The sequence below is a fragment of the Hydra vulgaris genome, chromosome 15 (assembly GCF_038396675.1).
Source record: "Hydra vulgaris chromosome 15, alternate assembly HydraT2T_AEP".
NCBI classification, from domain to species: domain Eukaryota; kingdom Metazoa; phylum Cnidaria; class Hydrozoa; order Anthoathecata; family Hydridae; genus Hydra; species Hydra vulgaris.
Window position 1 is genome coordinate 22,435,001 of NC_088934.1, and position 13,485 is coordinate 22,448,485.

The 13,485-nt window shown below is 26.9% G+C and overlaps 1 protein-coding gene across 1 annotated transcript in view; it reads right to left on the reverse strand.

Moving 5' to 3' along the window:
* LOC136072103 (RNA-binding protein NOB1-like) overlaps positions 1–13,485 on the reverse strand; it is a 41,476-nt gene that overhangs the window by 13,242 nt on the left and 14,749 nt on the right. Inside the window, exons 4-6 of the mRNA XM_065820409.1 lie at positions 11,022–11,209; positions 10,338–10,518; positions 7,271–7,368 (exon numbers count right to left, since the gene is read on the reverse strand). Coding sequence (XP_065676481.1) covers positions 7,271–7,368; positions 10,338–10,518; positions 11,022–11,209 — 467 coding nt within the window. The remainder of the gene's footprint in view (positions 1–7,270; positions 7,369–10,337; positions 10,519–11,021; positions 11,210–13,485) is intronic.

Consider the following 13,485-nt stretch of genomic DNA (forward strand, 5'->3'; position numbering starts at 1 on the left):
TGTGTATATATATATATATATATATATGTATATATACACATACATGTGTATATATATACATATATATATATATATGTATATACATACATACATGTGTATATATATACATACATGTGTGTGTGTGTGTGTATATATATATATATATATATATATATATATATATATATATATATATATATATATATATATATATATATATATATATATATATATGAATGTATAAATATATATATATATAAAGAGTAATAAAAAAATGCTGCACCTAACCAAACAAAGCATATAAATATATATACCAATGGTTGGTAAAATTTAAATTTTTACCATAAGTCAACTTTAAAAAAAGTTTAAAAAAAAAGACTTGAAAAAAGCTACAAATTTGAAACATTTTCTTTAAGCTAATGGATTGCCTGTCCATACAAAAAACTATAGTTGATGTATGTACACTCACTGCATGTTGTCCCTATTTAAGTCAGTTGATGTATGTACACTCTGCTGCTCTTACCCCTAAATAAATCAGTCAATAAAACAAAAACAAAAAAATAATAAATAAAACAAATAAAATTGAATAATAAAAACATGAAACAATAAAAAAAAAAATTACAAAAAAATACAGTGTTAAGATACTCTGGGAAGCAGAAAAGCTTTTTTTTAAATAAATGTTTTAACTCTCAGAAAAAAAAGTCAGTAATTTAAGTTTTTCTGATTTTGAAGAAATATTAAACTTTGCTTTAATTAATTTTATTTCCAAATCCAAGTCTTATTTACTTTCGCATAGTGTTGCGAAGGTAAAAATTACTGGGAAATTTACTGGAAACTTTTGGGAAAATTAAAATTTTTTTGGTAAATTGGTAAATTTTGTAACTTTTTATTAAAAGAAAGACAATATTAACTGTTGATGAAAATGTATAATAAAAATGTAATTAAAGCTTATTATCATTATTACATGATTACATTTCATCACATGTAATATAGCGGTTAAAATTTATATATTGTGAAACGTTTTTTAATCTACAGATTATTCTTTTATACAACTATAAAAGAAAAAAATTCTGATTAAAATTCTCATTACTGCATAAGGCACATGTAACATGACATATAACATGACATGTGACAGCACATGTAACATAACATGTAACATGTGTACACATGTAACATGACATACACATGTAATCAGAAATGTTTTAATGACACCTTATTATGCGTATAAATTGTAAAATAGACATTTAAAACTAAACCTTTTTCAAAATTTGCAACATGAAAAAAAGAGTCTTTACAAAATTGGGGCAAAATGCCATATTGTCTCAATTTAATAGAGGACTGTAGCAAGATTGGTACAGCCAATACACCTAACGGGTGTCATGAAGCATAAATAGTAAAAATTGTGTGAAATAAAAAGAAACAAAAAACATTTAGCTTAAAATAAAAAAAATCAGTAGCAGGAAAAACCTTATTACATAAGATTATTGTAAGCTTTTTGATCCCCAGTCAATACAACAGGGTTTCATTTGCCTATTATGCATTGAGGCCAGATTGGGGTCCTGGGCTATTTTAAATCATAAAGTTCCGTCTTTATGATTTAAAATAGCCTTTAATTGAATATTTAATTTTCAGAGTTTCTTTTAAATACATCTTTTATTTTGAATTTGGCCCCCAAAACTGTCGATCCCAATAAAAATAAAAGTTCTACTGTTCTGGGCCGCTACATTTTTAAATAAATGTAGAGGAAATAACTCAATAAGTGCAAATCCCAAAAATTCAGAGGATATTTGGAACCAATATTAACCTGTAAATTTACATCACTACTTTCGCAAAAATGCTCTTTTGTTTAAGGTTTATCATGGATTAAATCCAGGGAAAACAGTTGCTATTTCCTTTTGCAGTATGGACATTATTCATCTTTCATTTTGCATATCTCACCCTGTCTTTATGAGCTACTAGTTTTAGATGTGAACAACCAATGCTTAAATTAAAGTTTTCTTTTAAAATATGTGTCTCGTTAAAATCATTATAACTTTTCTGTTATCATGCTAAAAAATTTTCTATTTGTTGCATCTGGAATTTCTTTGCAACTATCATTGCAAATCTCAATGCGATGGAATGGGTAGTACTGTAAAAAGGCTTATTGCTGCTGCTAGATTGCAGAGTCCAACGCCACAGGTTAAATACTCACTGCTCAAGCGATGTTTGAATACTGTTAATAGTCAAAGTGGTATCATGTTTGGGTACGCCACTGCTAAAAAATGGAGTTAGTACAAAATAAATTGAGAGACTTTCAATAACAACCAGTTTCTTGGACAAGTAGTTTCCATCAACTTTTACCCTCATCTCTTTCAATAAGGGGTGGAAATAGGCATGCTAGATGAGGACAACCATCAATTGTTCATTTTGTCAGTAAAAATAAACAATGGAAGATTGCCCCCTCAGACAGGTCTCAAAAACAGTCCGTGGGGTGCCAATGTCTGACACTTTTCAACACTTTTCAACCATTGCTTCCAATCATTTAGATAAAAAGTATATCTGATGATGATAATATAGCTCTAACATTACATAACAGAATGATGATCTAGAGTTGCATAGCCATCAGTGGCATATCTGAAATGTTTATATGAAAGGGTAGGATGAATGCAGAGCATTTACTACATGACCATGCTCAATTAAGTTAAGGAGCCACCAATATTGAAACTATTTTAGAAAGATGTCTTGGAATATTATTTTCAGCAGGACAATGCTCCTTGCCACAAAGCAAGAAAAAAACTTTTAATTTGCAAGAAATAAAGTTTCCCTCAATAAGTGGCCTACCCAGTTGCCAAACTTGTCAAACATTAAAAATTTGGGTGTTTATTTAAAGAGGGCGCTGTCCAATTATAGATGCAAATCTAAAAAAGCATTTAAAGAAAGATTCTGACTAAATGGCAAAAAATACTAGCTAATGTATGTAGGGATCTTGCAGACATCATATTCAAAAGGTTGTGTCAAAAGTGTTGTTGTGATCAAAGTAAAAGAGAGTGCCACCAGATATTAATTATATAAAACATATTGTTTGAATTTCTACCAAATAAACATATTTAGATTAACTATTTATTTATTTTATTTTTTCTTAAATAAAATATAGAGCACTCCATACAAATATATATATATATATATATATATATATATATATATATATATATATATATATATATATATATATATATATATATATATATATATATATATATATATATACACACACATATATATATATATAGAACCCTTAGATGTTGTCCGAAAGTTTTTTCCATATTTTGTTGACAAAAAGTAAAAATTAAAATGCAAGACCGGAATTTTTTTTTTTTTAATAATGATAGACTGCCTGCCCCAACCAAACCCTCAGTCGATGTAGCAGCACTCCCTTGCGGGTCAGGCTATTTGTCAGTCGATGTAGCAGCACTCCCTTGCGAGTCAGGCTATTTGTCAGTCAATGTAGCAGCACTCCCTTGCGAGTCAGGCTATTTGTCAGTCGATGTAGCAGCACTCCCTTGCGAGTCAGGCTATAAGATAGTCGATGTAGCAACACTCCGCGCATGATTTACAGTAAAAAAAATAAAAATAAAAACAATTTATTAAAAAAAATAAAAATAAAAACATTTTATTAAAAAAAATTAAAATAAAAACATTGTTTATATTGTTAAAAACATTTAAAATGTTTTAAAAACATTCAGAATGTTTTTAAAAACATTCTGGTCAATTAAATTTGCGTTTTTGTGGTTTTTTTAAAAAACGATTAATTTGTAATTAAATTAATGGTTTTTACTTTCGTCCAACAGGGAAATGTTGGACGAAAGTTAAAAGTAATTAAAAGTGACGTATATGTTGGCGTAAGAATCACTTTTTTCCTTCCGCTCTTCCCAAAGCCAACAAACTATAGATCTATACATATATATATATATATATACATACATATATATATATACATACATATATATATATACATACATATATATATATATATATACATACATATATATATATACATATATATATATACATATATATATATATATATATACATATATATATACATATATACATATACATATATATATACATATATATATATATATATATATATATATATATATATATATATATATATATATATATATATATATATATATATATACAGTACTGGAAAAATTATTATGGATTTTTCAGTTTTTAAATTTTTAATCAAGTTTTTTACTTCAAAAACAATCATAACATAAAAATAAAGTTACAGATTATATATTCCAGGTATATCAAAGTTTTTAATACTTCGTTTGACCACCTTTGGCAGCTTTCAATGCTTTCACTCTTTTGGGCATGCCTATGATTAAATCGCGGCATAACTTGGTGATTGTTTCGCTGTGAAACCAAACTTGGATTAACCTCTCTATAAGCTGTGCTTTTGTAGTAATTGAAACTTTGGGTATTTTTTAAATGCGGTAGTGGTGTAGTGGTAAGAGCGGTAGTGGTGTAGTGGTAAAATGCGGTAGTGGTGTAGTGGTAAAATGCGGTAGTGGTGTAGTGGTAAAATGCGGAAGTGGTGTAGTGGTAAAATGCGGTAGTGGTAAAATGCGGTAGTGGTGTAGTGGTAAGAGCGCTTGCTTTGTAAGCGAGAGGTTCCGAGTTCGACTCCCACCACGTCCCTGGAAGTACTGTTCTCAACTTAGTTTCTCCGCGCAGCGGCCTTGCTCGGCAAGGTTCGTGTTTCGGAGTTAAAGAGTTGAGAGAGGGTTGCACCACGAATAACAACTAAAAAACAAAAAACACAAAAAAATGAGTAGCCTCCTCGACTGTAGTGGCCCCCTCGGTGCTTGGGGAGGTGAATAATCTAAAAAAAAAAAAAAAAATTTTTCCTTCAAAATGTCCTATATATTCTCAATTGGGTTCATATCTGGTGAAATTCCAGGCCATTTGAGTACAAAGAATCCATTGTCTCGAAACAATCTCATTGACAACTTACCTATATGGCAAAGAGCACAACCCTGTTGAAATATAAAGTCCTTATCAGTAAACTAGTCTCTGACTTGAGGAACCAAACGTTTCTCCAACACCTCTATATACTTTCCCTGGTTCATCATTCCTTTCACAAAATGTAGACGGCTTGTTTCATAGATGGATTTCGCTCCCCATACCATGATCTTAGTGGAGAACTTCAGTGTTTTATTAAGACACTTGGGCTTAAACTCCTCTCCAGACCTTCTTCTGACTGTCTGAACTCTATCATCTAATATAGCAACTGTTGACTCATCTTAGAATACTACCTTAACAAAAAAGTGCCTGATAAGTTTGAAAGAAATTATGGTACAAACATTACATAAACAGTCATGATTAACAAATTAACACCTACTGATATTAGTAAGTAAATATGATGAAACTAAAAGAAATCAAGAAATCAATTGGACCAATCTTCTTGCGTCCAACTTTCATGCTCAATTGCCCATCTATGTCTGGCATGCTTCATTTTGTTCAAGAGGTTTAGCTTTTTCTTTGGTCGGTATGGTTTCAGTTCCTGTTCCAAAAAACGATTATTCACTATTTTCCGATTTACATTAATGCCATGACTTGCTAATCCTATAGATATTTTCTTGCAAGAACTTCTTTTTCTCTGAGGGCCATTACATTGATCTTTCTCAAGTCTGGGGATTGTGATCCTTTTATGACCGTATTTTCCAAATCTTCAAGCTTCAACGTTTCTACCCTCATCCAGCTTTCTTTTCACTGCACTAACTGTTTGTGTTGAAATCTTCAATTTTATAGCTATCTTCTTTTGTTTTAGGCTACTATTCTCCAACAAAACATAGATTTCTCCTTTTTTTCTAGGGCTCAGGTCTTTTCTTTTCCCCATCGCTTCAAAATCGGTCAAAAAATGTCAAATATTTTGTTGAACAATAATTTTTTTATTTTTTTCAGAACTGAAACTTTTTTTTTTTTGTAGAATCCAAAAGTACATACTAAGTACTTTGTACACCACAGAAAGTAAAAGAAAGTGACGCAAACTCAAATTAAGATGTTTGAGAATTTACAGGTAAATTTCAGCAAAATTTCTTGTCTAGCCCTTAAATAACCCTAAAATTAAAAAAAGCAGGTCTAAATGGAATTTATTTGACAATAAAACAGTCCCATCACTATATATATATGTATGTCATTAAGAAAAAAGAATATTATTGACCACTGAAAACTTTTTGGCTGCCTTAAGTAATGGAATTTAGTGACAATTCTAAAAACCCATATAATTTTTCCATTACTGTATGTATATATATATATATATGTATGTATGTATATATATATATATGTATACATACATATATATATAAACATGTATATATACATACATATATATATGTGCTAAGACAATTTCGAGGCGTCTTAAAGATCAGGGGTTCAAAATACACCCATGTAAAAAAGTACCTCTTCTTACAGCACGCCATAAAAAGGCAAGGGTAGCTTGGGTAAAATATAATAAAAACACAGACTGGACAAAAATATTATGGTCAGATGAATCACGATTTTGTTTGCATTCAGATTGTCCACAGATGTGCATTAGACGTAAGAACGAACAATTAAATCCAGATAGTATTCACCAAACGGTAAAGGGTAATCTTGCAATTATGGTTTGGGGTTGTTTTTCTGCCAAAGGTGTGGGCAGATTGCATAGAGTCGAAGATGGATTACGAATAAATTCCAAAGAATACATTAGTATTCTACAAAAATCTTTGCTGCCCACACTGGAAGAATTAGAAGAGGATGAAATTAAATTTCAACATGACAATGCTCCTTCCCATACGTCTAAACGAGTTAAAAAATGGCTCAAGGATAACAATATCTTCCTTTTTGAAAATTGGCCTGCCCAAAGTCCAGACCTTAATCCCATTGAAAATTTGTGGGACTATATGGATAAAGAGGTCCATAAAAATAATATTTCATCTTTGGATGATCTTTGGGCAGCCATAAAACAAGTTTGGGTTACGAAACCTGACCGTTTGATAGCAAATTTAATTGAGTCGATGCCGCGTCGATTAAATGAAGTGATGAAAAATGGTGGTGGCCACACAAAATATTAATTTTTTTTTTCAAAATGAGTCGTATATATGAGTATGTATATGTATTTAACATAAGCGATATGTTATATTTTATGTATTATATTTTTAATTGATTAATAATACATAATTGTACTGTTCACTTTTTTTTGCTCGCCAGTTTATATATAAGGATATTAGGCAGTAAGATAATAAAAACTATAACTCACTTGTAGCACCCATAACACTTTTGAATATAATTTCTAGCATGTCGTATTAACATTCCATTAACTGACACAACATGCAGACCCATTTGAATCATAACATTCTAAAAAAAATTTAAAGAAATTTTTGCCATCTGATTTATTTTCACATAATAAGATTAATAAATGTGAAAAATAAATTTAAATGTTTTTTTTTTTTTTTTAATGTTATATATTATTTTATAACCATTAGTTACGTTAGTATTTTTTCATTCATATTCATTGTGATTTCATTAATTTGATTTTTCATTCATATTCATTGTGATTTCATTAATTTGATTTTTTATTCATATTCATTGTGATTTCATTAATTTGATTTTTTATTCATATTCATTGTGATTTCATTAATTTGATTTTTTATTCATATTCATTGTGATTTCATTAATTTGATTTTTTATTCATATTCATTGTGATTTCATTAATTTGATTTTTCATTCATATTCATTGTGATTTCATTAATTTGATTTTTTATTCATATTCATTGTGATTTCATTAATTTGATTTTTCATTCATATTCATTGTGATTTCATTAATTTGATTTTTTATTCATATTCATTGTGATTTCATTAATTTGATTTTTTATTCATATTCATTGTGATTTCATTAATTTGATTTTTTCATTCATATTCATTGTGACTTCATTAATTTGATTTTTTCATTCATATTCATTGTGATTTTATTAATTTGATTTTTCATTCATATTCATTGTGATTTCATTAATTTGATTTTTTATTCATATTCATTGTGATTTCATTAATTTGATTTTTTATTCATATTCATTGTGATTTCATTAATTTGATTTTTCATTCATATTCATTGTGATTTCATTAATTTGATTTTTTATTCATATTCATTGTGATTTCATTAATTTGATTTTTTATTCATATTCATTGTGATTTCATTAATTTGATTTTTTCATTCATATTCATTGTGACTTCATTAATTTGATTTTTTCATTCATATTCATTGTGATTTTATTAATTTGATTTTTCATTCATATTCATTGTGATTTCATTAATTTGATTTTTTATTCATATTCATTGTGATTTCATTAATTTGATTTTTTATTCATATTCATTGTGATTTCATTAATTTGATTTTTCATTCATATTCATTGTGATTTCATTAATTTGATTTTTTATTCATATTCATTGTGATTTCATTAATTTGATTTTTTATTCATATTCATTGTGATTTCATTAATTTGATTTTTTCATTCATATTCATTGTGACTTCATTAATTTGATTTTTTCATTCATATTCATTGTGATTTCATTAATTTGATTTTTTATTCATATTCATTGTGATTTCATTAATTTGATTTTTCACTCATATTCATTGTGATTTCATTAATTTGATTTTTCATTCATATTCATTGTGATTTCATTAATTTGATTTATTTAATAAATAAATCTCATTATATTAGTCAATATACTGAAAAAATTAAAATTTATAAAAAATATAAAAAAGTGTCATTTTAGCGAAATAGCAGCATTCTATTTATACAACAATACCCTATTTATTATAAATTTTCATTTTTTGAATACATTTTGCTGCATTACTGTTTTAATACACTTTAATTTTATTAAAGTATATTAAAACAGTAATACAGCCTAATAAATCCTCTAAACTAGGTTAAAAAAAAAATCCTTTCAAATAGGTTAGGAAAAATATCCTGTAAACAGATAAAACAAAAATGTATAATAATAATAATAATAAGTAGAAATAAAATATTGTAAATAACTTTACACAATTCTAGATCAGCAAGACAATAAAAATGATATATTAGCAAGAATAAAGGCAACAGCTTACTACTTTAAGAAGTGATTGACTAAAATAGAAAATATGCAAAAACTGAAATTATGCTTTTGTGTTATTTATTGCTTACAATTTGAAAAGTTAAAACAATTAGGGAACTGTGTTGCAAAAATACCAGCTTTATTGACAACTAACCACGGTTGCATGTCAAGAACAATCATTTTAAAAATGGACTTTCACCCTTCTTTGAGTTTCATTAAATTTTAGTTTTGGTGTTGAAACCAGTTGAAAATAGCGTATATAGTATAAATAAGTTAATGCATTTCTGCTCTTTTTTTTGAAAATAAGTATTGTTTTTGTTTTGCTTTAAAATTGCTATGACTTTTTTTTAGGTCTTTTGAAAATTCTAAGATTGCAGTTGCAGGGATGGTTTTAGCAATGAGATGAAGCTAGATTTTGAGATGACAAAAAATGGCCAGGTCCTTAGGATTATCAGATCTGCATGATGCTCTTTCATTGAAAATATTACACTTGATATACTTGGGGTAACTAATAGAGATTGTAAAATGCTTCCAATCACAACTATTGATAACTTTTTTGGAAATCTTAGAAAAAATAAGTATAAAAAAAACAACTCAAATTTGATCCATTAAATATTCTAACTTGTATATAAAACTATTTTTCTAAACTAAAAATTGAAAAACTAGTTTATTTAATTAATTTAGTTAATTTAAAAAAAGCTTTGTCTTTCATAAAAACTCCAAACCATACAGTTGTTTAGGTTTTACTGTAGTCTAACTAAAACTTTAATTTTATATCAGATTCGCCCTATAATTGCATTACTGCACCAGATTCACCATAATGATAGGGTGAATGACATTGAAGAAGTGGCAAATGACATAGAAGAAGTGCAATGACAATACTTCTAACAACTACTTGAAGGCTTACTAGAATTTCATTTGCCATATTCTTCATAATGGTCTTTGGGCTGAAACTTCTTTCTCAATAAATATGATATCTTCCTTGGTTAAAGTCATGAAATTAAAATTTATGTTGAACGCAATAGTTTTACCATAGGTTTCAGACATAAGCAATTAAATGTTACCTAAGGTTAAGCATTTTAGTGTCAGAAAGAAAACGTGTAAGATAATCTATAGATGGTTAGCTTAAAGTTTTATTATTTCACTCGTTATTTTTTGATTCTTAATGAAATAATTATAAAAACCTGCAATAATGAAATAATTATAAAAACATGCAATAATGAAATAATGAAAACCTGCATTGCAAAATCAGTAGTTAAACAAGCACATTTAATATTTGCATCTTCTAATCGAATTTCATCGCCATTATCCATTTTTTCCTTTATTTTTTCAATATTTCGTGGAGTAATCCACCCACTATCATCATCATCATTGTTATTATCATCATCAGCATTTTCAACAAATTCATCTTCTAAACTAAAGAATAATTCAATGAATTTAAAATCAGCTTGTTTCTGAAATTAAAAAAAGCTCTTCTTTTGTATGTATTAATGACTGTTAACTAAAAAAAACCAAATCCATTTCGCAATTTATACAAAAATAATAAAAATACTAGTAAACACAGGTATACTTGCCAAAAATAACTAACAAATTAAACGAAAATAGACAACTATGTATATTCTTTAAAAATTAAAATAACAACTATAGATTATGAAATTATTTTTCTTTTTTTGTAACAAACTTGTTTTAATTTAGTAATTTTAAATTTGTAAAAATCCATTTTGAAGATTTTGAAAGTCCAAAAAAATATACATGAAAGTCCATCATTATAAAGAACAATTAATAAACATCTTTTTATTATTTAATATTGTAAATTATATTTGTTACGGAAATTTTGTTATTTATATTAACATTTTTCTTTCTTCATATTAAATTAATTAAGAATTTGCAAATCAACAAAAAAACAAAATGCAATCTACCAATTGTTTTGATTTTCTATAAATTCTTCACTTTGATCTTCTATTAATTCTAAATTATCATCCTGATCATTATCGTTCTGATCATTATCATTCTGATCATAATCATTCTGATCATTAATATCATTTATGCTATTACCAACACTTGTTAAAATTTTGCGGTCAACATTTTTTTTTTCAGAAACTTTCACCTAAAAAACCAAAGATAAAAATTAGCAGGCGTGCTCTTGCATATCTTAAAAAAAGAAGGATAATAACAAAATAAATTAAAAGCAATGAGATTATTAAAAAAAAATATTTTTTTAATATCAAATGAAGTTTTTTCTAAAGGAAAATACTTTGAACTGTTTTATAATAAATAAATGTTAAAGAAAGCATTATCCTTAACCCTCAGTTATGCCAAAACTTTGCATTTAAATACTTTTTTTTCTTTTGTGTTTAAATACTTTGAATGAAGCAAACTGTATTTGAGTAAAAAAAAGTCTGAGATGAACCCAGACACACACAGTTATCTTTAGGATATATGCAAATGAGAAACTGTTCTTTATAATTCTGTGTAGCTTAATCAAAAATCAAAAAAAGTAAAAAAATAATAAAATACAATTCTTGAAAGTAGCAAAAACAAATATACTCTAAGGAAATGGAAAAGTAAAAACAATGAATAAAACCAATTTAAATGAAAAAACCAAATTTGAAATTTATTTGCAATAAAATAGCAATCAAAGGAACTACTATCACAAAAAACAACAAACCAAAAATATGACAACACCAAATATCATGTTAACTGGAAAAAATAAAAATAAAACTATTTAGAGACTTAATAAAGCACAAGCTTACCATTTTTACCATGTTACCATTCTAAGTAAATAAATAAATTATGAAGTAGTGGTGTATTGGTAGAGTATTCACCCCATAAGCAAGAAGTTGCAAGTTTGATCCTTATCACATTCCTAGTAATACCACACTCAACTTGTTTCTCTGCGGAGCAACCTTGTTCATCAAGGTTTGAGTTTCAAAGTTAGAGTTGAGAGAGGTTTGTAACCACAATTTAAGTAGCCTCCTTAACTGTGTTGACCTTCTAGGCCTTAGGGAGGTCAACATTAAAAAATAAAAAAATATAAATTTACGAAAAAAGTATATCGATCAATGAAATGAAACAACAAACAGAATAACAATATTTTAAGTGAAAACCAAAATATCAAATAATTTGGAAAAAACAGTAACAAGGAAGATCATTGCAAATGATCTTCCTTGATTAAAACTGCCAAAAATTATATTGATTAAACTGCCAAAAACAAAATCTAAAAATTAGTGAGACTTATAGATTTTGTGCTAGTAAAACTATGATTGTTAAGAAGGAAACAATTTGACCATCTTCATAGTTGGTGGAGATGGCTGTATTGCTTCCTTTATTATTTCTTATTTATTTATTTATTTCGTCATTAAAAAAACAACACGTCGTTTTATATAAATAAAATCTAAATGACCAGGGCCTAAAGAAAATATTTGCCTCATCACTATGCCCCAACGCGCTTACATCAGCAAGGGTGTACAACCATTAAAATGTAAACATAAAATTACTTTGCACCATATCAAAAAAAAATACAAATTTTACAAGTATGTTAAGATCAGTAACTAATCCATAATCAAAAGAAAATCATAAAAAAATAAATAAATAATTACACCTAAAAACTAAAGATAAGTTAATAGGATAACTTAAAGAAAATTTAAATAAAAGACAAATTAATAAGATAGTTGTTAAAAAAGAAAAAAAAAATTAAAAATTAAAAAAAAAAAATTAAAAAAAAAGAATCTTAAAAAGAATTTAATTCATTAACATCATTAAGAAGTTTTTATTTGAGTTTTTGTTTAAATAGAGAAAGTGAAGAACAATTTTTCAGCTGGTTATTTAATAAAGTGTTCTATAATTTAGGACCTCTGATGGCAATAGAAAATTTAGTAACCAAATAGTGCATTTTAGGTTGCTCATAATTGTAATTTGAAAACCTTGTAGGGTACACATAATTTTATTGAAAAGTATATTGTATATTATAGGAGGTACTTTATAATGATGTTTGTACATAAATATAATTTGATAAAGGTTGAACTGAAAAACATTAAGTATGTTTTTTAAATAGTTCTTTAGAATTTGTGAATTGACCTGCACCTTTTATAAGCGACAATAAATATTATAATTAAATTAACAATTATGTATCTAAATATTAATAAGCTAATTTAATAGTAATAGTGTTGGATGGTCGATATGATGGCTTAAATAAGTTATTTGAAGAAATACTATCAACTTAAAAATAGTTGATAATTTATTGAAATGATTAGAACTAGGTAAGCTGAAAATGATTGCCATCAAAATATAAGAAATACTGCGTGGTAAGTAGAAATTAATCTATACCTAAATTAGTACATCATGGTTAGATAAGTTAAAAGTAATTATCACATAAATAAAAGA